Raw genomic sequence first — 24,705 nt, forward strand, 5'->3', positions numbered from 1 at the left:
TTACACTATATTTATAATTTTTTATTCTTAATCTTACAAAATAAATACTGAATGCACGATTCATTGAGCCATTCGCCTAACAGCGCTTCAGTCAAATAGCATTTGCTTAGGAAAATAGCATTGAAACTTTCACACAGTACTGTCAGCCTTGGTAGTTTCTACGCTCTCAAGTTTTGTTATATCTTTCTACGGGGACGGGGCGAAGCCCCGTCCCCCTATGCACTCCCGCCTAAGCATGTACTTTGTAATGCATATACGATTCCACATGGGTTTGCAACTTGCATAGCAACATAAAAAGGATTTATTAAAATTAAAAAGGATTTATTTAAAATTTTGTTTAAGTTACTAAAACGCATGCGCGCGTGACCACAGCGCACGTCCATGTCACTATACGTCGCCCGTCGTCATTTTACCGCACATGATTTTTTTCATTTTTCGGATAAATTATGGACCTCCAAACGTTGTAAAGAATTTATTCGTGACCACCTAACGATTCTGCATCGAATAAACTCTTGTTTAACTCGATTGGACGAAAAATAAAAATGTTTAGCTAACTTTACTTCGAAATTTTAATTATTTAATTTAAAGAAAAGATGAATGACCAAACGTTTTAATTAGACTTCCAATCATCTCGAAACGATTTCCAAACAATTAGTTAATTTTAATTATAAAAAAATCAAAGTGGTTCGGCTAACTTTACGAAGCTGCGTCTCTCTGGCAGTACCTAAAATCACTAGATTATATCTAGTGACTTTAGCAGTACCTACGCGCATGCGCCATCTGCATTCGGTTATCAAAAACTAGTGCACAACAGGCACGGCACACGCTGTATGCCGTCCACCGTTTTTAATTGTTCGTTAACCTGATGTTAAATATATATATATATATATATATATATATATATATATATATATATTTATATATATACATATATATATATTTCATGATATTTCCTCACGAGGTTACGGTCTGGTAACGTTTGTCGCTACCTTCGAGTATTGCTGCTTATAAATATAGGTAGGTGAGTGACAGGTGTCGCAGTGACAGGTGTTCCGTGCATACGCGTGAATGCGTAAGTGCGAGCACGCCTTGTATACGTATCCTCTTTCTCTCTCTCTCGCTCTTTCTCTCTCCCCTTTCTTCTCCTTACCGTCTCCTATCTATTTTTCCCCTAACCTAATCTAACTTAACCTAACCTTTCGCGGCTCGACGAGCGCTTGGCAGAAATTGGGGCGCGATAGATTATCTATAAACATCGAAAGGAAAATGGAATCCTACATCGACTACTTGGAGTAATCCACCTTGGAGTACTGAAGATCAGCGTTTCTATAAGAGAAACTTCAGGTTTCTTCCTGTTTTCTCTCTCTCTCTCTCTTTCTCTCTTTCTCTCTCTCCCTTCGTATCGTTCAACTGTGTGCAGCCATGGCCTCCTCTAACCGCGGTATCCAAATCGGCTCCGGCTGGTTCCAGACCAAGATTAACCTCAGACCGCAGCATCGGGGCGTTCACCTTGTCACTGAGGAGATCCTCAGGCAGGTCCCTGAGCTCTGTCAGTTTTCCATTGGTCTCTGCCATATTCAAAGTGAGCACTAACAATCTGATTGAATACAATAATTTTGTGTCCTGTATCTTTATAGGTGACCAGAAAAATTTGATAGTTTATTTATTTAATGTCAATTTAATTACTACATTGCAACATGTATTTATATATTTTCTTGAATGGAGCAATGAATGCTACACTATTAATTTTTTTCTATAGTTCTCCACACCTCAGCTAGTTTAGCATTAAATGAAAGCTGGGATCCAGATGTGAGAGATGATATGGAAATGATGCTTAATAAAATAGTTCCTGAAGGCTTGGAATACAGACATAGCTGTGAAGGGCCTGATGATATGGTAAATTCAAATTTCTTAAGATATTCTATTTTTTTAATAATCCCATTATTATTTATTATTATTTATTTTCAATAATATATATATATATATATATATATATATTTTTATGCATTTTAATTTAATTTGACTCACTAAATTAATTTATTTATATAACATATTGCATACAGAGACATGAATCGAAGTCTTTGGTTTTTGAAAAATTAAAGACCAAAGATATCGATTAATGTCTTAAATATTCACAATGCATTGGACAAATATTTATATACAGCATACACAAGGGATAAACTTCATAAAATAATTAATATTTATGCTTTTAGGAATGCAGTGTTGATATGAAGTGAACAAAGTGTTTTATATTAAGTGTTTTCTCAGAACTTGATAAAATAATTTTTCAATTTTTTAGTAGATTATACTTCTATATTCTCAAAATGCTTTTATTTAAAAATATAGCATCAATTGTTATACTGATTCTATCAGATGTTCCAACAATAATAACAATAGTAACAGTGATTTTTTCTTTCATGTCGTAAAAAAAGAATGTGCATCTCTTGTTGAATGACTGAAGTTAGAAACCTCAGTAATGAAAAACTTGAGATAGAGCCTTGCTTACTATTGCTTTAATTAATGCATGCACAATATGTTCTGAAAATGCACAGAAATTAGCTTTTTACAAAGTTTCATATTGTCCACAATGTGTTAATAAATCTCTTTATAAATAATTATTCTTCAGAAAGAAGTACACTAATTTTTATAAGAAAAGAAAAATTCAAAAGTTCTCTCTTGAGCAAAAACAATTTTAGAACATCAGTAAAACAGTAATCAGTATTATCAATTACTTTTAATGTTTTATAGCCGGCGCATGTAAAGGCTTGTTTTTTGGGTTCATCGCTGAGCATTCCAATCACCGATGGTAAACTGGCGTTAGGTACATGGCAGGGCATTTGGTTAGGCGAACACCGCGATCATGCTGGCAGTCGCAAGCTCGTGGTAACGTTAACTGGTGTTCTAAGGGACTCGGCGCGTAGCCCTCTCAGCCCGGTCAGTCCTATCGCCTCTACCAGCAGCTAGGACCACTCGCATCCTCAAAGGCGTGGCAAGCGTCAGCTACGCGTGTCCACCTCGAGTGAATCAAGCTAGCAGCCGCTACAAGCGCTAGTCGACTTATAAAAGTACAATCCATTGAGGAAGAGTGAGTCGGATACCTCGCAAATTTAGCCATCCGCGTCGATCGTGGACAAAAATCGATATCGCGCATTGTTCATAACGCTTCTGCGCGTGTGTATGTGTTTTTAAGTTTTATTAATGTTTCCAACATCATTCTGCAAGAATATATCTTTTTTTTTTTTTTTATTTTTATTTAAATGACACTAAGTCTTTGGAGCTGTTATAAGAGTTCTCTAGACAAGAGAAATTGAAAATGATACTATAAAAACTTTTGAGTTTGTGTCGATAATTTGCACGTTGAAAATTAAGATTTTTAAGGAAATCTTTCTGCTTAAAAAGTTGCATAATTATTAATTAGATGAAAAGGTCTAATCAGATTAAAAAAATATTCAAAAATACAAAAACTAAGGTCATTGGAAGTTTTTTGGTTCCAAAAATAGTGGAATTTATATAAAGGCTTGAAAGTTTTAAAATTTGTGGAACTTTTTCATGAAAATTAATCTTTTTGTAAGAATTTAAAATGCTTCTCTTTTCTTAGTTTTTTTAGCTCGCATTTTCACGTGATATACATTTTCGATATTCAATAATAATAATAATAATACAATAATAATAATAATAATAATAATACAAGACGCGAAGGAATATAAAGGAAATAAAAAAGAAATAAAAAAAAAACTGCCACTGCGTATGCGCGCATTGTCTTTTATAAACAAACGAATTAAATGCGAGTATCCAGCGCTCTTTCGCCTCACTATTAAAAAAAGAAGAAAGCAAAAGAGGGGAAAGATACGCTCTAAGGAAAGCAATTAGAAAGAAAAAGCCAGAGAGAAGGAAGAATGAATCTATGCATTCCGATAACGCGTCCAATACTCCGAATTTACGTAGTTTTATTTAGGAGACCCTTTTGTATAAATGAAGTTAACGAATACAAGCAAGCACACACATGCAAAAATTTGCATCCTTTTTTACACTCTGCTACCTTTAAGCTGTCCCAATATGAGAAACAGAAAGAGGGTAACAAGAGTGAGAGACTGTAAGGTGCGAAACTTTACGACTTTGTTGCAAACTTTCGAAAATTGCGGACTTTTTGACTCGTAGCTTTAAAAAATAACGAGCTAAATCGTTCGCGAATAATGTTTCTATGCATTAGGAGTGTGTATATGTATATAGGGAAAAGAGCGATGATTCTCTGCCATTGTGCGCGTTTTTGCTAGAATTGTAAGGTATGTTATATCATGGGCACATAGCGCGATTACATTTTCCTATGTGAATTATAGTATATATGAATGTCACAAAATTTAAGCATAAAAACATTGCAGTTTATGTGTGAAAGACTAAAATGAATGCAATTTTTTTTATTTTATACAAACTCTTTAAATGTAACAATTTTTAAAATTTTGTCGATCAATCACGAACTGTGATTGATAAGTTTTCTATCTGTGAATCATGCGTTAATAATGTTAATAATTGTATACATTATTCGATTGCTTAATAAAAGATTATGTACTAATACTATTATGTGCATGATAAAGATAAAGAAGTTTTAAATCACAGCTTATGATTTAATTAAATCTTAAATTTTTATATTTAGAAAGTTGTTGAAAGCTTAGAATTAAAAGATGGCACTTTTTACTATTTAATAAACCGCGAACTTTTGTGTTGAAGATTTTTATGCTTAAATTTTGTAATATCCTGTGTAATTGAAGCAACGTTATTATACTTAAACAGTTAATTGCATCAACGTCAATTATTTTTTCACATTTGTACTATAGCAACCATATTATTCTGTTAAGCCAAAGAACTTGATGTATTGTTTTCAAATATTAACATTTTTAAAAAGTGTATAAAATTAATTTTTTTTGTTTTATGTTCTCTAAGATTAATTTACATTTAATTTACAAATATTAAATTGTATACATTTTTCACTGTAATGTTCTTTTTACAGATAAATTGGAAGTATTCTGAATTTATTAATCTAAGATAAAATTAAAAGATCTTTTAATACAAAATGTTTAATTATGAAAAAATTGAATTGATGATTTATCACTGCAGTTTTTAAATTCAGTTGAGGAATTTAGTGCAACTTTTTTTTTATAAAATATTGAGACAACTAATCTCTCTTTGTTACTGCTATTAAATTGTGGCATTATAAAAGCAAGAAATTATGTAAATTTTTATATAATCTTGAAAAAATTAGTTTTTTAACATACTTGATATGTATATGTGTGTGTGTGTATTTGTCAAAGAGAGAGAGAGAGAAGAAACAGATTTTTCTTTAGATTCATATTTTAGCAATTTATATTACCGAATTGGAGTGAAATTTAAAAAACTAATTTTGACAAATGCAAAGAAAAAGTTTATTTTATTTTTCAGATATTATTATAACATAAATATAGTAGGGAGGATGAGATTAAATTTGAAGATTATATCACAGTATAAGTATACTGTGATTATATATTAAAGAATGACTTCTCAAATTTAAAGAAAGTAAATTAGATCACTTACTTATTACACTGAATTCTTTAATTTTGTAGGAACAAGGAATTAACTGTTGATGCAATTAACTTTTATTTATTAAAAAATAAATTTTGAAGTTTATAATACATCGGGCATCATTTTAAAGAATCCAGCACTGCATTGAATTGTAACGTTGATTCATCGCGAAGATTAAGCGGTGTCAATTTTCGAGAGAGTTTTCTTTGCACTTTTGACTCTTTGGAAATGTTGGAAATTCTAGTCACTTTTAGTCCTCAGAACTTTGAATCTTTGGACACAAAAATATAAAAATTTGCATTTTTTTTTTCTATTCCAAAGATTATCGGCGCAAGAGAAGGAGCCGAACAAATCTTTGTGATGAACTAACAGAACTGCTTACATAATGTTATTAATCGATGCTTATTATGAGCTTGTTGCAGCGTGTCGTCGAAACGGAGAGACAAGCAGGACAAGTGTTGTCGTTTAGTCGTTAATTCTTAACGTATACATAGGCATGCAAAAAGAAAAAAAACGCGTTGTCGTCCATTATGTGATTAAATGGACCTATGCTTTAAAATATGTCTCTCTATTTACAGTTCACATAGCTTATAAAAAGACATTATCGGAGCTCAAAGTATAATGTAATATAATGTGATGTGGTACACTGTCTCTCTCGAGGTCATCGTACGTGTTGCCCTTCCGAATGCGCAAAATGAGGGCATGGGAGATACGAAAGGAAAACTCATATATGCACAAAGGTGATACCTTCGCGGTTCTCTTTCTACGGTATCAAACATGCCTTCACGAATGCAACTTTAGGTTTGACGGCTAGTCAGTCACCCACCACACAGTTCGTGGTTTAAAGTGAGGCGATTAGTATTTTAATCTGTACACATGCATATTGTAAATAATAACGGTTTGCTGAACTCAAACGAAGGTGTGTTGGTCGAGATTTTAGAAGGTATGTTATATATTTAGCGCGATCTATAGGGTCTAGGGAACTCCAGTTCCTCTCTTCTCAAAGATTGTAATCCTCAAATGTGCGCGAATTATTTTATTCCTTCAATCAGACGTTCGAAGTTACGATTCGAAAAAATATTATTTTTGGAATCTTTGGAATAATTCAGGTTGTCTACTCCCTGAAAAAACCATGAAAAACCTGTAACTCTCAGGGATTTCTTTTATACTTGGACAAATCGGAGAATTCTCATGGAATTTTATTGGGACAGAAATTTTTTTAAAAATTCTTTGATAATTTTGCTCTGATATTTTGTACACAATCGGCAAGCCAAGTGAATTGTGTGTTTAAAATATATTATAAATATATATTTATATCTCTATTTGTATATTCAATGTCTTGACAAAATATTGAATATGCAATATATATTCTTTATTATAATTTTTGATACGTGGATTTAACGATAAAAAATGAAAATGTTATATGAAAGTTATTCAGTTTTTTTCAGTGTATTTGCATTTACAAATCACTTGAAACTTAAGAGATTTTACGTTTTTCCTTCGTAGTGAGAAATGCATGCCATAAAATTCGAGTAGACATTCTTGAAATATTTCTCTTCTTGGAAAAATCTCAAATCGTGAAATTGGTAAATATGTGAATATTTACCGTGAAATTATACTACGAAAACAATAAGATTGTGTTTTCGATTTTTTTTTTCAAATCTTTCTAAATGAACTTTTGGAACGTTGCTTTTAATCTTTTCTGTGCGAAAAGTTTTTATAAATTCTTTGCATTTAAAAACTTTATTATTTAATGTTAAATTTGGATTCTTGGAGATCCTTGGGCTCTTTCTGATGCGTATAAAAACTATAAGAGTTATGATTACTTGTATGCCAAAAATGGAATTATCAGAACGAGAAAGATAAAATTCATCATTCCAAGCGTAGGCTTCCGCTTGCGTGCAGCGTGCGCGCGAACGCGGATTAATTATTGCAACGCATGCAGACTCCGTCAGTCCCTCTTTGCACTCTTGCGTAAATAAAAGTATTTTCTACCGTTTAGAAATAAAGAACTGTTATAACACAACAAACATGGCACATACATATATATTATATCAATTATTAAATCCGTGCGCCTGTGCTTGCGTGCATGCGCGTGTGTATGTGGATATATAAAGGCAAGTATATGTGTGAAAATGAAAAAGAGGAAGAAGGTGAAACGCATAAATAAACATGAACATGTACCGCGGTTTTACAATGACAACCTAAAATACGTTACGAAAGTATACCGACTTCAATAATCTTTGCATAAGAACAGTAAAGTTAACAACGATTTTATAATTTTCAAAGATTTACTTTTTTTTTGCACGTTTCAAATTTTTTTTCTTTGTAGCGATTTATTTATCTTTTATATAAAATAGTAGCAATAGAAATATAAAATTCCAATGAAACCCAACTCTAATATAGTATCCTGCCTCCTTTTTTCCTGCATAAAAATACTGATATTTTAAAATAGAGATGGGAGTTAATTAGATCATATTGTCCATTTTATACTAATTGTTTGATTGCAGATGTTTACACAGGGTCAGAATAAAATATGGAAACGCTGAAAAATCTCCAAAAATATAAGTTTTATAGAAAAGCGTTTTAGACAAAAGTTGTAGGGTTTCGAGAGGAATATAAGATGATGCCATTGATTTGACCGTGAATAATCGCTTGAAGGTGACGTGAAGGTCACGTTTTATTTTTTTAATGGAATATTCTATTTTTAATTACATATTCTTATAACTTGCCTCGAGAGCTTTTCAAAACACTATAATAAAACTTTTGGTTAAGAATTTCCTGATATATTTTAAAGTTTGTTATGATATTTTTTAATACAAAATATGAAATAAGTAAAAAAATGAATAGCTCTCGCCTTAGATAGCCGGATCCTTTCTTGATCTTACCTTAGATTCTTTTTTTGTAAAACTTATATTTTTCGAGGTTTTTTAGGGTTTCCATACTTTTTCCTCAATCTGTATACAGAATAATAGCCTGTACAGGGTGTCCGGTAATTGGCGAAAAACTTGCTAATGGCAGATTGTTCCCAGGTAGCACATGTTCGTTTTATAAACGTTTTCTAAACGTATCCAATATTTTTTAACCGTCAAGCACCAATAAGAAGCGTTTCAACAGAAACATTTTTAAAATCATGGTTTAAGAAACGTATTTTTTACGTTTCTATAAATAGAACAAAAATTAATTTTTTAATTCAAAATTATATATATATATATATACACATTATTAAGACTGTACTTATTAAGACGATCTCCAGATAGCACAGAAAATTAAAAGGTGACGAAAAATGTCTTTTTTAAGTTATCTTTCTGACAAAGCTAAAAGATGTCTAAAAGAATATCTTTCTACCTACAAAAAAAAAGTAATTTTTTAAAAGATGACTTCTAAAAGTCATAATTAAATTTAATCGACAAAAAGATGTCTTTTTCATTATCTTTTCGACAAGACAAAAAAGATCTATTTTATAATATACGTGTTCCTTTGTTTGCCGCTACGTTGCGTGTTCAGACTTAAATAACTCGTATTCAAGTTTTCATAACATGTATATAAAGCCTAAAAGAACAGGTACTAAAAGTATAATTTAAATTATATTTTTTTTGTCAGTTTGACTTCTGACGTAATCTCGACAAGAGATTCAGAACATGATGAAAATAGATGGATTATATCCATATATGCATTATTTTATTGAATCTGTGAATAAATAAATTTTTCACAAATAAAGGAAAAAAACCGTATTTTGACAGTTTCTTAAACGTTTTTTTTTGTTAGAAAATGACGTTTCCCTTAACGTTTTTTAAGTGGACATTTTAACCAATCAGAAACGTTTTCAAAAGCCGGTTCTAAAACGTTTCGCAGAAACATTTGTGAAAAGTTTTTGAAACGAATATGTGCTACTTGGGTTGAGATCATTTCGAGACAATTTTTCCTCAGCAAAAATGTTGAGGCATCGATAATTTCCGAGTTATAAGCAATTGAAAAAAAGGCGTTTTTCACAAACTATTAAATTTTTTGAAACTATATTCTTCAGTTAATTTCAGATAAAGTTTACTCTAATAGAATTTTCATTTAAGGCTTAATTACAAAGATATAAAATGATAAAAATTGGAAACTTGCAAAAAATGGTGTCTCTCGATATTTTCGCTGAGGAAAAATCGACTCCAAATGATCTCAAGAGTCTGTCATTAACAGATTTTTCACCAATTACCAAATACCCTGTACTCTTCACAGCATGATATCTCAGAAAGTATGCCATCGATTTTAAAGATTTAGATTTAGATTTATAAGAATCTTTAAACGTGAATGAAAGTTGATTTCCAAACCTTGTATGGATGAGGCGAGAATTAATGTTAAAATTTTAAATGGGAATTCTTATACAAAATTACATTCTTGGATTCTATGGGAAAAAACAACTTATAAGTTTTATCCGAAACATTTTTTGTCACATGCTTCTATGTGAAAAAATATGACTGTTTAAAGTTTTGACCTATAGCTTTTTGAAACGTGAGAATAAGCTAAATCAAAACAACCCAGTCAGAAATGATTCGTCGAATCGATGTCATTTCGACGAATCATTTCTAACTGGGAAACTAATAATACTCCGATTTATTCAATTTATTAAATCTTCAAAATGTCTTCTATATGGATATGAAAATATTTATTTATCCAAATTAATAAAGTATTCCTAACTTTTACTTCATATTTTTTTTCATCATCGACGGTTCAAACATTATTTTCCATAAGAAACAAAAATTAATACTTTTTGTGAAAATACACGATGCTTGGACTTTAGTGACTTCTATAAAAATATCAAATGTTAATAATTCTTTGTTAATTCGGATAAATAAATGTTTATAAATCTATAAAAGGACAATTTGAACATTTAATAAATTGAATAAATCAAAGTATATTAGAGTGTTGTGATTTGTGTGATTATTCTTACGTTTCAAATACATAACTAAATTGTTTTCTTCCACAAAAGCCAACAATTTTGTATAGAAATTCCCATTTAAAATTTCAAAGTCTCCGCCCTACTCCCAATCGAGGTCTGAAAATCAACTTCCATTCACGTTTAAAGGTCCATCAGCACTTATAAAATTAAAGACCTAAATCTTTAAAATTAATGACAAACTTTTCAAGATATCGAGCTGTAAAGAGTTATGTGGACAATTCTGTATATGCAAGAAAATACATCACAATATTTAAAAAATATATACAGAAGAAATATATAAGATGTTCTGTTTCTCCGAATCAAATTTTAATGTTAGATTTTTTATTAATCTGGAATCGTTTTTTCTTGAGAAAAAAACATCTTGAGAAAATCAAGTTATAGGTATAATTTAATTATTTAATATATATTAAAAATATTTGAAATCTATAAACTAAAATCTATAAACTAAAATTTTGTTAAAGTCAGCTTAAAAGTATGGAATATATAATATTTTTTTATCTTACTTCACATAAGATTTACATTAATTCGTGGAAAACTAGTTGCTAAAAACGTGTATATATATATATATATATATATATATATATATATAATAGAAATTGTGCATTTTAAAGCTTTCTGACAAAAAAATAAACATCTTTCGTAAATCTTGTCAATCTTCTATGAAAATATGCATTTACATAAAATATCTGCAGTTTTCTAATTACATTCTTATATAATGAATTATATTTTAATGAATTAGATCATTACATAATTGATTTATTAGCTTTTTTCATAAAAATTTTTAAACCACAATAAACCAAAAGAAAAAAACAAAGATTAAGAATATAAATAATATTCGAAAGAAAATCGCAATATATCTTACAATCGTTTATAATGTAAATTATGATGATATAATGATGCTGGTGGTGGTATTAGATGTTAATTCATTATAAAGATGAAAAAACTATCTTTTCCGCTGAGAGTAGCCCAAAACCAACTGTTTAATCTGAGAGTCGGATATGGTTTACTTTACGGTCACAACTAAAACAAACAGTTTGCGTAAAAAAGAAATTAACAACAACAAAATTTGTAAGGTTGTGTTTTGTTGGTAATTATATAAAAAATATTACGAGAATTCTTTGTGCTGCTTACAGGACTTTACATTATTTTAATGAACAAATGAAATTATTTACCCAGTAAACACTGTTGCAGTAATGTGGAACAAATAAAATATAACAATAAGTAAGGCTGCGTTCCGATATTCACTGTCAGTACTGAAAATCTGCTAATATAATTTACGTCACGTACATTATAGATTTTCAGTACTGACAGTAAATATCGGAACGCAGCCTAATAATAATACAGTATATGTTATCTATATAATATAAAATTATAATACATCATATACGTTATATCACATTATTTTGCAACATTACAATAGTAATGTAATCGAATATTATTGCATAATATTGTTACATATACATATAGCTTATTTCGTTTGCCACTACGCGAAACTATAAAACCAGACTTAATTATTTCATATTCAAGTTTCCATAAAATAAATATAAAATCTACAAAGAACTTACTAACATAAGATTTAAAATAAATATCTCTTATTTTTAAGTCAATTTAATTTATAATACGATTTCAACAAGGGATTCAGTATATTAAGCAAATTATTTGAAATTGAGTAGATAAATTGGAAATAATCCATTTACTATTTGAAGCAAAAAATCGAAATTTCTATATAAATTAAATTCTGAGTTTTATAAATTAAATGCAGTAATTCACTTTATATATATTTATTTAATTATTGTAACAATTTTATATGAAGTTTATATAGAATATAACTGTAACATATATATTATACATGTTACATTTATGAATGGGAAATTACAATTAACCAATAACTTATCGGTAATATTTATGTATATTATAGTATTCCGTTTTATTGCTTTTATATAATATTAATATAACAGTATTTACTGGGTAAAAACCTTTGAAAAAACCTTGTAGTCAGTTGGAAGGTACGTTGAAGATATGACTTACAAGGTCCGACAGAGGCTTACCGTCTGGTTTTCTGGTCTCAGATTCGCTCGGATTTTTGTAATTTTCCGGAAGCGGGTGAGGACCTGGATGAGTCAAGTCCAACGCCTTTTCTTGGACCACCTTGAAAGAAGCCTTGATATTGTCTAACGCATTTCCTAAGCCAGTCTTAATCTGATTGAATTCTTGCGTCACTAATGACAAGCGACCGAGCAGATAGTTTAAGTTCTCGTCTACCTCCGTCATGCGTTTTGTTATTTCACCGACCTGTAAGATTTCAGATTTTCGTGATTACTTTCTCTATGACGTAGGAAATGTTGATAAGTAAAGTATACAGAATAATACATATGTGATAATCTATATTAATATAACATCATCTGATTACTTATTATTTTTAGGGAAATTTTGCATTAATCTCTTATTATGTTTTAATTTAATTATGTTTATTATTACCTTACTCTCCATTCCACCCATAGTAGATGTCGTACCGTTAACGTAGGCTTCATTTTGTTGATGTAGTTTGTCTAAAGCTCGAGCACTCTCTGACATCTGCTGATACATCACATTGATCTGCCGCCAAACCTATAATATAAAGATAGTTATGATTAAATTCTAGTAACAGCTAACTTCTCAGTGAGCAAGCAGATTATTTACTTTGTTCATTTCCTGTTCCATTTTGCTAGTAAGATTTGCCAAGGCGCCATTCTGGTTATCCATGATATCGTTTGAAATTCCATCGAATCTCTGACTTAGAGTACTATTGATATTGACGCTTTGTGTCTTTACCAGGTCGCCCACTTCCAACAAGATCTGATGTACGCCATACTCTACTCTTTTTTTTGTATCTAACACATGATCGGCCATGGAAACCATCACGGACTGACCCTTTTCCAAATCCTGTAGTTCCTGACTAACACGTTCTGCGTTGTTAGCCAAATCCATCCTGTAGCATAAAAAAACCTCAAAATTAAAAAAAAAAAAGAATCATACAATATATTATTTGAGACTTATATTTTTAATGTTAAATATAATCATCTGACCTTGATTTTTATTTATTTAATGTAAAGATGATTTTTGATATCCTATAAAAGATGAGAAAAGAACAACATTTAACTATTATGATTCTTCGAGATGACAAATAAAATTTACCGTAATGCTGCCACTGAATCCTTCGTTTCTTCTTTGGCTTCTGTTATTCTATCTTCAATATTATTCATACTATTTGTAACGATATCCTTCAATGCGTGCTTAGTCTCCTGCAACATGGCCTGCGTCTCGTTGTGAAGCGCTTGCACTTCATTTATCCTATATATTTAAAACATTAAAATATTGTAAATGTTCTTATATATTTGCGCAATGAAGACAATTTAAATTTAATCATGAGAGTTTCAAGTATAAAGTTACTTGGATAATTTTTGTAATCTGTCAGAAGAGTTCTCCATTAACTCTTGCACTCGCACTAATGTCTTGATGTGCTCATCAAAGGCTGGAGTCAAATCCAGTTGCCGTTCTGATGGTTTTTCTTGAACGCTCTGCGTCAACTGTTTCATCTTCTCTAAAGAATTCTCGATGTCCCCGATCCTGGTGGTTACGTCTTGTATCTATATGATTCAACGGACGATTTATATTTTTGAAAATAATAAAGGAAAAAGAGATGTTATTTTCGCATAAATAGATTACCTCTAAAAAGATTACATGCGCCTTCTCCATTAGCGGAATTAATTCTCTATTCATTTTCTCCATATTATTATGCAAATTATCTTTCAGTCCTGCGATCCCTTCTATCGAATCATTTTCGATCTTATTTAATTTGTTGAGAATGTCGGTAAAGTTATTATTGTTCGACGTAGTTTCTGGACGATTCTTTATCTCTGCAACTTTATTTTCAATATCCGTGAACCAACCTTCCAAGCGGCTCTCCAGTTCCTCCAAACTATCCATCGTTTTCTGCATCTGTATACGTTCTCTCTCATCCCTCTACGTGGAAAAAAAAGAAAAACATTATTAACACTCCAAAAAAATAGGATAGGAAAAAAAAAGAATAGAAAAATGCAAATGAAGAAGAGTCGAGCAAAGATTGAAGCTACAACAGGTGATATAAAAAGATCCCAAGATGACGTTTTAATGATGACGTCTTATTGACGTAGGAGATGTCGTTAAGACATTATTAAGACGTCATCTTGCTACTTGGGATAAAGAGGGAGGATTTATCGAAACACCTTAAAAAATTAAACGGAGATAAGCTAGAAAAGACTAACGAGGTTCACTTATATTTATTTACTTAAAAAATAATGCGTTTTTATTCGCTTTATTAAGTACTTAAATGGTTAACCTGTGCAAACAGATTCTCTATTCCTGAGATCCTCTCATCCAATTTATTCAGTTGCAATTTTAGACCATCTACGGCGGATACACGCTTCGTCAGGATAGTTATGGTTTTCTTTAATTGCTCACCTAGCTGTCGTTCTCTTGCTTCATGCCTTTCGAGCTTTTCTGTATTCTCTCGCATCATATGTACTAAGCTCAACATAGCATCTTTAATATCTTCGTGACTATAAAAATTGATGTAATCATTTATAGGACATAGACTAAATATAACAATAATATACTGAAAAGTAAATTTAAAAAAAGAAGAGCATATTCAAAATATAAATTTATAATTAAGTAATTAATAAATTACATACGTTATCTCTCTGGTGTGACCAATATTGATGTAAAAGCAATATAAGAGCATCAAAAGAATGAATAGTTTCATTGTCTTGTTACTGCTGCTTGTCCAAGGAACTGTAATCTATATTAATATGTATTGGAGTATTGTTTTGCTTAGTAGTGTATTATGTTAATCGAAGAGTTTTGGTCGATGTTGAACGCTGATAAAATCTGATACAAATTAAGAAGCCAGTGGAAAATCAATAAAATTATACCAAACACAAATAAGGTTGTCACTACTTCTGCGTAAGCTATAATCTTTCTCCATGCGTCTAATTGAATGAACTTCCATCGAGATAAGAAGTCACCCATGATGACCTCAAGAAATATAGAAAGAAATCATTCACAATAAATCATTCTTAATCATCAGTTTAAACGCGTAGAAGACAGCAATGTATTCTGTTTCTTAGCATATATATGAAAAAACATATTATAATTTATTTAATTAATTATATTTATTATTGTATGTTATTCTAATTTTAACATTTGTTCATAGATTTAGATTTCGTAACATTTATAATGTTAGATTGTTTGAATATTATTTTATTAATTTATAAATAACACATATTATTATAATTATATGTATATATTAATATATATATATATATATATATATATATATATATATATATTATTCTTTTTAGACCTGTAGCTTTAATTATACAATATTATTTTGGATCCCTATATTGATTATAAAATATTAACTTTCTTTGCTAAACCAAAATTAATTAATTTAAGTTTTTAATCTTCTAAAATTTATCTTTTTTTAAATATATCCACTTTTATATATTTATATATAAATTTTATATATATTTATATATAAACTTTTATATATTTACATATATATGCATATTATTTTCGAATTTAAATTTATAAATATCTTTATAAATTTAAATATTTTTTTTTTATTTGCTTAAACAAAAGTCAGTTAAAAGATTTTTTTTTCATAGAATATGCATTTACTAAGTAACTTTTCTCAAGCACACAACTCCTTTCGTCTATGGGAGTGATGAAGGAATGAGATGTGTGTAGCTATTTATGGATACGTAAATAAGCATTCCTTCAAGAAGTCATGTGAGCCATTATAGCCGTCAAGCCATGTGTTTCAAGTGCAACAGATCTATTTCATCTTTTATATAAGTACACTATAGTGCATAACAGATGTGAAATAAGTTACTGCATTAAGACGATTGAACTTTATTTTAATCTTTTTATTATTATTGTTGTATACACACATACATACATGCGTACGTAATGTACGTGTGTGTATAAAAAGAAAAATAAACAAAATATAATAACAATAAATTTTCTCAGTAATAAGAAATTTATTCTTTTTATTTTTATGTAGTTATTAAGTCTTTATATATATTTTATTATATTATTATATTTATTATATTTTATTATATTTAATAAACAGATTTATATATATTGTGTATATATATATATATATATATTTATATATATTGTATATATATATATATATATATATATACATATATATATATATATATATACAATTATTTAAAGAGCAAGAGTGAATAGTATAATGTACACAATTTACTCTGAGAACAAGGAATATTCCTCATTCATGTTGTACTATAAATAGAATGCTAAGAAATCTGGTAACTATATGACGTGCACTATGTTAATATAATTTTAATGTAAATAGCCATTATTTTTTAACAAACATTCTTATTGGAAAAATTTCTTAATTGTTTAGATATATATTTAATATTTTTAATATTTTAAAAACCCAGAAATTCTATATTTCTATTTTAAGAATTCAAATATGTAGAGTTCGCAGATTAAAGTTCCTATATTTTAGAAACATGAAGATCTAACATTTCTTCAAAACTTTATAAATTCATCAATTTTATATATTTATATATAATATTTATAATATATAATTATCTTTAGAACCATATATATTAAAATTAAAAATCCAAGACAGGAAAAGCGAAAGAAAAATGATAATATTTGAAACTTTAAATAGAGAAGGTAAAATATATGAAAGTGCTTAAAGAACTAAAAATATTAATTAGCTAAATTAAATAGCTAAAATTTAATAAAAAATAAATTTGTTCTCAAAAATTATAATAAAATATTAATATAAACTTTTTTGTTTGAAGCAAAAAATTTAATTTTTATCTATATATTTTTACATTTTTCTTTTTTATTTTTTTTCTCTAATATTATATATATATGTACGTATATATTTTGAATGCAATAAATAAATGAAAAAATATATAAATAAATAGTATAATAAATGAAAAGTATAATATAATGCAATAAGAAAAACAAACTTATATTTGTAAGAAAATTAATTAAATTTTAATATTTTCATACACACATACGTAATTTGTTCGACTTTGTACAAGGTGCACCTCTATATAATCGACGAGAGAAAAATTTCAATACATATAATATCAATAAAAAATTTAAAAAAAGAAAAAATTAATCAAACGACTTATCGATTTCAATTAGTCTTAAAAACAGCATTTTTCCATTTTAATTGACGAAATTCTTAATAAATTCTCAATAAATGCAAAAGTTCGTGATATAAAAAATATATACAATGCAATCATGATATAAATCGCGTTTTTAATGCGCGACAATTAAATAAATTGAAACCAGAGATATATGTATAAACAAAAAAGCGAGTAAGATGGGAAAAAATGCGATTATAAAATAAGAGGCGGTATCGCAGATAGATGAATAGCGTCTGTTAGTTCTTTTTCGTAAAAATCAAGTAAAAAAGGAAAGATCGAACATATACAATCAAAAATATCTATACAAATATATCTATATCGATAGCGAAAAAGGCTTGATTTTTGTTTTTCTTTACTCACCTATGGAATTTATTATTCTTCTGATGAAAAAGCGTGTAGCATAAGTGTATTCAATCACAGAGACTACTGTTTTCTGACGCGACTAGTGAGGAACTGCAAAGACCCGATCTCGCGCTTGTATGCGCCAGTAGATATAAAGATTTTAAAAATTCTCCGAGTCGAATTACTCGTGCAGCATTACCAACCTTTAAATGAAAAACAAGTTTTATTTTGTATCTTTCAAATATTGATTTTCTCTGCCTTCAGATTTTAATTAGATTTTAGATTTTGAATATAAATTGTTTTATTTTAAGTATGGAAAATATATAATGCTATTAAAAAGAAGTTATAAAAAATATTTAAAGAAAATCATATAAAGAAAATGCAGCAAATCATTATCCTAGAAATATATAGTGTAATAAAATAGTCTATAAATATGGGAAAAAATTAGGACAAAATATATAATTAAAAAATATTTACAAAGAATATAATTTTCGCATTTCTTTTTTAGAAAAAATGTAGTTAAAGAAATGATTGCAAAAGAATTTTCTCAAATTTTATTTGCTAATAAAAAACCAAAAACAAAAATGCAAAAATTATTTTTTAAATTATTTTTCAATTCTTCTTTTGTTATTTTTCTTGTTTAGAACGAAATTATAGAACAGAAATTACATAAAGAGAAAAAAAACATGCATGGACATATTATAATTATATATGTTATTTTTTACTATTATAATTTGCTTGGTTTCGAAACAACCTTCACGAACCTATCGGTTCATCAATGCCATTTTCAGATGATAACGCCGAGTAAAGTTAATGTTCTAGTTTCCAAAACCTTTGACTTGGTTTCAATTCAGAGTGAAACGAGATTGAAATCGGTGAAAACTCGCCTAATTACTACTTCAATCATCTCTGTAGATATTTAGCAGGTAATTTCTTATTTTTTATTATTGTAATCATTTGGAAATTGTTTCACTGATTTCTATATATATTAACAAATCAATGAATCGTTTGGACAAAGTTAGAAATATATTTAGTTTAGGAAATATATAGTTTAAGGTATATATTGATTATGTAACTTTTCCCCTACGTGAAAAGTGAAAATTTTTATATTACTTTTAATGGTAAAATTTTTCACTTTTTACGTTTCCGCTCTAAAGGAAAACTTACATAATCGATATCTAGAAAATAATAGTTTATTTATAATTAAGGAAAATTTATTAAGCGCATAATTAGCAGGCATAATTTTAGAAAAATCTTTTTTTATTTCAATCAGCATGAAATTATTTAGGAATCACATCCGTAATATTTTCAACTTTCGGAAAATGAAATAATAGTTTATTTTATAATACTTTTTTATTAAATGATAATCCGAAGCTGCACACAAACAAATTAATACATATAAAACATCAAAATTTTAATTTTTACAAAATAATACTGTTACTAATCTCGAGGTATGTACAGGTAAAAATAATGAAGAAAAATAAATGCAGTTATATCACAGTATATACTGTGGTTATATATTATTATATGATATACAGATACATACATTTATAATTTGTCTCACACATAATTTTAATTTCAGTTAATAAAAATTTTTTTATACCTCGAAACCACTATTATGTACTATAGTTTATCATTTTTTAACAATTGAAGTTTTGAAGAGTGCATTTAAGCTCTGTAAAGATAGCCAACTAAGTTAATTTTTCGAACTTTCAATAATTAATTGTTGATGGTTGTTTGTTGGTTATTGTTAGCCTCTTTTTTTTTTACGTAGGGAAATCCGTCATGGATACCCGTCCCTCCGGAGAGAGGAGCGGGTTATGTCGGACTCCTACCGACTAAACCCGGTGGTCCTTCCTCGGCGGGGTTGAACAGGTGGGTCCTGGGGACGATTTTCGCATTCTACCAGGACCATAGACCTTAAGACTTGGACCGAGCCATCTATCGGTGAAAGTGATCGGAAAAAAGGAGAGAGAAAAGACGCAAAGACGGCCACTCTCTATCTCTTTCTATTCAACGCCGTAATACTAGGAGAACCAATCACAATCTTAGAAAAAGAGAAATATGGCCGTCTTCACGCTCGCTCTCTCTTTTTTTTCTCATCCATTTTTGAAACACGTTTAGATGGGGATTGCTCGGTCTAGGTCTCAAGATCTATGACTAGGACCCATCCCCGCTGGACACCTCATCCTTCAATGAATTGAAGGAGGGGGTGCCTACTTCCCGCAGTGCGCTGCTGAATGAAATTTAACGGCAGTTTATGCTAGCCTGAATTTAACGTTTGTTATTAGTTTAATTGTTATTAACAAAATAGATATATCAATGTGAAGTTAAGAAAGTCTACCTAATAATAAAAATTTTTAATATTTTTAAATTAATTATATGTCAAAGTAATAGGAAATCAATTGTTGGTCGCAATTATGACTTTAAGGGGATTCAAAAGCTGTTCTATATTATCGACCAAAATTTAACCTAACAAGACAATATATTTGCTTAATATAAAAGTTTTGCAATTTATATACACAAAATAAGATAGGTTTTTGCTAAGAATTACATGAAGGAATATTTGTAAACTTTTAGAAATGACGTTTGACGTGAGTTTGTGTTTCAATCTCGCACACTCACACAGATGCACGAGAGTAATTTTTTATATATTTTGAAAATCTTTTTTATTAGACTTCTAAAGTCATTTCCAAAAGTTTAATAATATTATGTTATGTTATTCCAAACGCGCACGCTATATATCTCTTGCACGATGAACATACACCGTAGAACTTATTTTTATATTAAATAAATATTTGTTACGACATAACTATCATTTTTTAAATTTTTTATCATTTTTATATAAAATTATTAGTTCCCGTGTGTTGTTTTTATAAGTACTTTAATTGTTAAGAAGGAGCTTTCCGAAACACTATAATAAAATATTTTTTTATTAAATACTTTTCGAGTTATAATAAGGCTTCAAAGGTGCAATATTTTGATAAAATACAAACTATCTCGTAAAATATTCATTTTTCGATTATCTTATCCTAATACTTTTATGCATAGAATAATGAAACGAATCAATTGGTGTAATTAAAACATATATATATATATATATATATATATTAAAGTAAAAATGTGTAACTGTTAATGTAGTTGCAAATTCAGATTTTTTCTTAATTGATAACTATGTGTTTTAATTACACCAATTGATTCGTCTCATTATTCTGTACATAAAAGTATTAGGGTAAGATAATCGAAAAATGAATATTTTACGAGATATCTTATATTTTATGTCAAAATATTGCAACTTTAAAGCTTTATAACTCGGAAAGTACTCAATGAAACGTAACTTTATTAGTTTCTATAGTGTTTCGGAAACCTCTCGAGATAAGCTACAAGAATATGTAATAAAAAATAGAAGTTTTCATTTAAAGAAACATTAATGACCTTGACATGATTTTGACAAGGTCACTTAAGGTCAAGTCTACATTTCCATCATATATCTCCCTTCAAACCATGCAACTTTTGTCTGAAACATTTTTCAATAAAATCATCGATTCGCAAGATAATCGACCATATCACTTAAAATGAAACACCCTGTATATATAAAAGATTTAAATCATGTAATTGTTTATATTTTAAGACAAATTAATACTAATAATGTAATATTATTAAATATTTTACAGATTTCTTTTACGAGATAGAAAGAGAATCGCAAAATAAATGTCTATCAGACATTTAGAAAATCTAAATATAATTGCGGTTATTATATTTTGAATAAAATATGTCTTTTTATACTTATGAATTATTTTCTTGATATTCTATCACATAATTATGATATATTGATTACTTGTATTATACATTACATATTTTATTGTCATTTTAGTTCATTAAAGTTTATTGGGTTAAGCGTACTCAATGAGCGTACTTTATTTCCATTATGTACAGGGTGTTCGGCAACAGGTGGGATAAAATTTAAGAAATGATTCTACACGATAAAATAAGACAAAACTCAAGAATACAAACAAAATTGCAATAGAGGCTTCGTTTTTTAGCCTATATAAATATTTAAAAGTTCGCATAAAAGGTATCTATAAAGCTCAGCAATTCGCTGCATATTTTTGCCTCACAGAGCGATTCAGTCGATGTAGTCTACGCACGCCAAAAATTTTGCGGTTTACGATGCTTTGGGCACCTTTTACGCAAATTTTCAAATATTTATAACTAAAAGACGAAGCCTCTATCGCAATTTTGTTATTCTTGATTTCTGTCTTATTTTATCAAGTAGAATCACTCCTTAAATTTTGTCCCACCTGTTACCGAACACCTTGTATAAGATGTGAAAAAAGGATAGAAAACCCCGATTCACCCCAGATAGCACATAATACTAAAAGATGACGAGAGGATGTCTTTTTTAAGTCATCTTTCTGACAAGGCTAAAAATCTCTAAAAGGATATCTTTCTGCCCACAAAAGAGTCATCTTTTGAAAGATGTCTAAAAGATGTCTTCTAAAAGTCATAATTAATTTTAATCGACGAAAAGATGTCTTTTTGATCATTTTTTTAGTCATCTTTTTGACAAGACAAAAAAGATCTATTTTATAATATACGCGTTCCTTTGTTTGCCGCTACGTGGCGTGCTCAGACTATAACTCGTATTCAAGTTTTCATAACATGTAATATATAAAGAGTACAAAGAATAACAGGTACTACTAAATATGAAATGTAAAGTATATTTTTTTATCAATTTAATTTCTGGTATAATCCCAATAAGAGATACATAATATGAAATATAACCTATAAAGATAACCTATAATTCAAACGTCAAAAAAAAACATTAGAAATGACTAAAAAGAAGCTATAAAGACGACTGAAAGATATCTACAAGTCATATCTTTTAGTCAACATATGGATAGGCTTATAAGCGACTGAATTCGGCTCATAAGACAGCTTTAAGTCAATTTTCCGTTGATTAAACGCTTCGACTAAAAGATGTCTTTGACAAAAATATACCCAGTTTTAGTAATAATTTTAGTCGACTGTGCTGTCTGGGTACCTTTATGTGCACTTAGTGCGCACTAATGTATCCAATCGAATTCACTATTAGTGCATATTGATTAACCTATAGGATAGCAAATAGGCATTTAGAAACATCTAGTGGACACTATTGGGATCGAATTTTATTATTAATTATCCTAAGGATATCCTTAGGATAATTATCTATTATATAAGAATATCCATTTTTGGATTTCATACCCAAGTAGCACATATTCGTTTCAAAAACGTTTCACAAATGTTTCTGCGAAACGTTTTAAAACCGCCTTTTAAAAACGTTTCTGATTGGTTAAAATGTCCACTTAAAAAACGTTAAGGGAAACGTCATTTTCTAACAAAAAAAACGTTTAAGAAACTGTCAAAATACGATTTTTTTCCTTTATTTGTAAAAAATTTGTTTATCCACAGATTCAATAAAATAATGCAAATATGGATATAATACATCTATTTTCATGTTCTGAATCTCTTCTCGAGATTACATCAGAAGTCAAACTGACAAAAATACTGACATAATTTAAATTATACTTTTAGTACCTGTTTTTTTAGGTTTTATATACATGTTATGAAAACTTGAATACGAGTTAAATCTGAACACGCCACGTAGCGGCAAACAAAAGAACACTATATTATAAAATATTATAAAATATTATAAAATTATATTATATTAGTATATTATAAAATAGATCTTTTTTGTCTTGTCGAAAAGATGATCAAAAAGTCATCTTTTCGTCGACTTAACGTAATTATGACTTTTAGAAGACATCTTTTAGACATCTTTTAGTTTTCTGTGCTATCTGGGGATCGTCTTAATAAGTACAGTCTTAATAATGTGTATATATATAATTTTGAATTAAAACATTAATTTTTGTTCTATTTATAGAAACGTAAAATATACGTTTCTTAAACCATGATTTTAAAAATGTTTCTGTTGAAACGTTTCTTATTGGTGCTTGACGGTTAAAAAATATTGGATACATTTAGAAAACGTTTATAAAACGAACATGTGCTACATGGGTACAGATATCTAATGAGCGGACGTTTTGGTATCCTCAGTATATCCCAAATACATCCTCGGGTTTTACACGGATGAACTTTGGATATCTGAAAATTCCTACAAATACATCCGATGGACATACCTCGGATTAACTTTTGCTATGTGGGACTAGACTGCTAACTCCTTATGTATAAGCACACAGACTTCTACATATATAATACTAAACTGCTAACTCCTTATGTATAAAGCAGCTCTAATTTTATGTACAAACAAGTATGTATGATATCCCTTTCTGCGCATGCGCTGTGAAGGCGTGTGTTGCATGCATATATATACATACTAAGTATGATAACAAGCTTATATAAAAGATATAAAATAACTGCACATTTGTATCCCATAATTTAATATTTATATTTCTTACTTTTTTTACTAACATGACATGTGTTCTGACAAGAATTAGAGACCGAAAGCAGGTTAGAAGTACATGTACTGATCATAATGGCGTCGGCACATGTCAGCGCATGCGCAGAAAGGGTCACCTTAGGGCGCGTTCGGGAAGACGCTATTAGCGCTAACAGCATTGTTCTATCTTTTGTACAACT

At 29.1% G+C, this 24,705-nt stretch overlaps 2 protein-coding genes across 5 annotated transcripts; one reads left to right on the forward strand and one right to left on the reverse strand.

Moving 5' to 3' along the window:
* Positions 1-923: 923 nt before the first annotated feature.
* On the forward strand, positions 924-7,583 carry LOC140673818 (UPF0047 protein YjbQ-like). Its single transcript, XM_072907010.1, has 4 exons — positions 924-1,344; positions 1,421-1,582; positions 1,760-1,896; positions 2,749-7,583. The coding sequence occupies exons 2-4, from the start codon at positions 1,423-1,425 to the stop codon at positions 2,962-2,964; spliced, it is 513 nt and encodes a 170-aa protein (XP_072763111.1). The 5' UTR covers positions 924-1,344; positions 1,421-1,422; the 3' UTR covers positions 2,965-7,583.
* Positions 7,584-11,254: 3,671 nt separating this feature from the next.
* On the reverse strand, positions 11,255-24,311 carry LOC140673988 (uncharacterized). Of its 4 annotated transcripts, none has more exons than XM_072907264.1 (10): positions 24,246-24,311; positions 18,085-18,269; positions 15,211-15,317; positions 14,859-15,078; positions 14,207-14,503; positions 13,931-14,127; positions 13,676-13,831; positions 13,181-13,469; positions 12,980-13,108; positions 12,376-12,793 (listed from the first exon to the last, which is right to left on the reverse strand). In XM_072907264.1, exons 3-10 carry the CDS (start codon positions 15,279-15,281, stop codon positions 12,497-12,499), a joined length of 1,656 nt encoding a protein of 551 aa, XP_072763365.1. In that variant the 5' UTR covers positions 15,282-15,317; positions 18,085-18,269; positions 24,246-24,311; the 3' UTR covers positions 12,376-12,496. The 4 variants fall into 4 exon arrangements, with proteins under 4 accessions (XP_072763367.1, XP_072763365.1, XP_072763366.1 ...); XM_072907265.1 differs by having other exon boundaries at positions 15,211-15,406; XM_072907266.1 differs by lacking the exons at positions 18,085-18,269; positions 24,246-24,311 and adding an exon at positions 11,255-11,521 and having other exon boundaries at positions 12,550-12,793; positions 15,211-15,591.
* Between the last annotated feature and the right edge of the window lie 394 nt (positions 24,312-24,705).

The sequence above is a fragment of the Anoplolepis gracilipes genome, chromosome 15 (genome assembly GCF_047496725.1).
Source record: "Anoplolepis gracilipes chromosome 15, ASM4749672v1, whole genome shotgun sequence".
Lineage (NCBI taxonomy): Eukaryota > Metazoa > Arthropoda > Insecta > Hymenoptera > Formicidae > Anoplolepis > Anoplolepis gracilipes.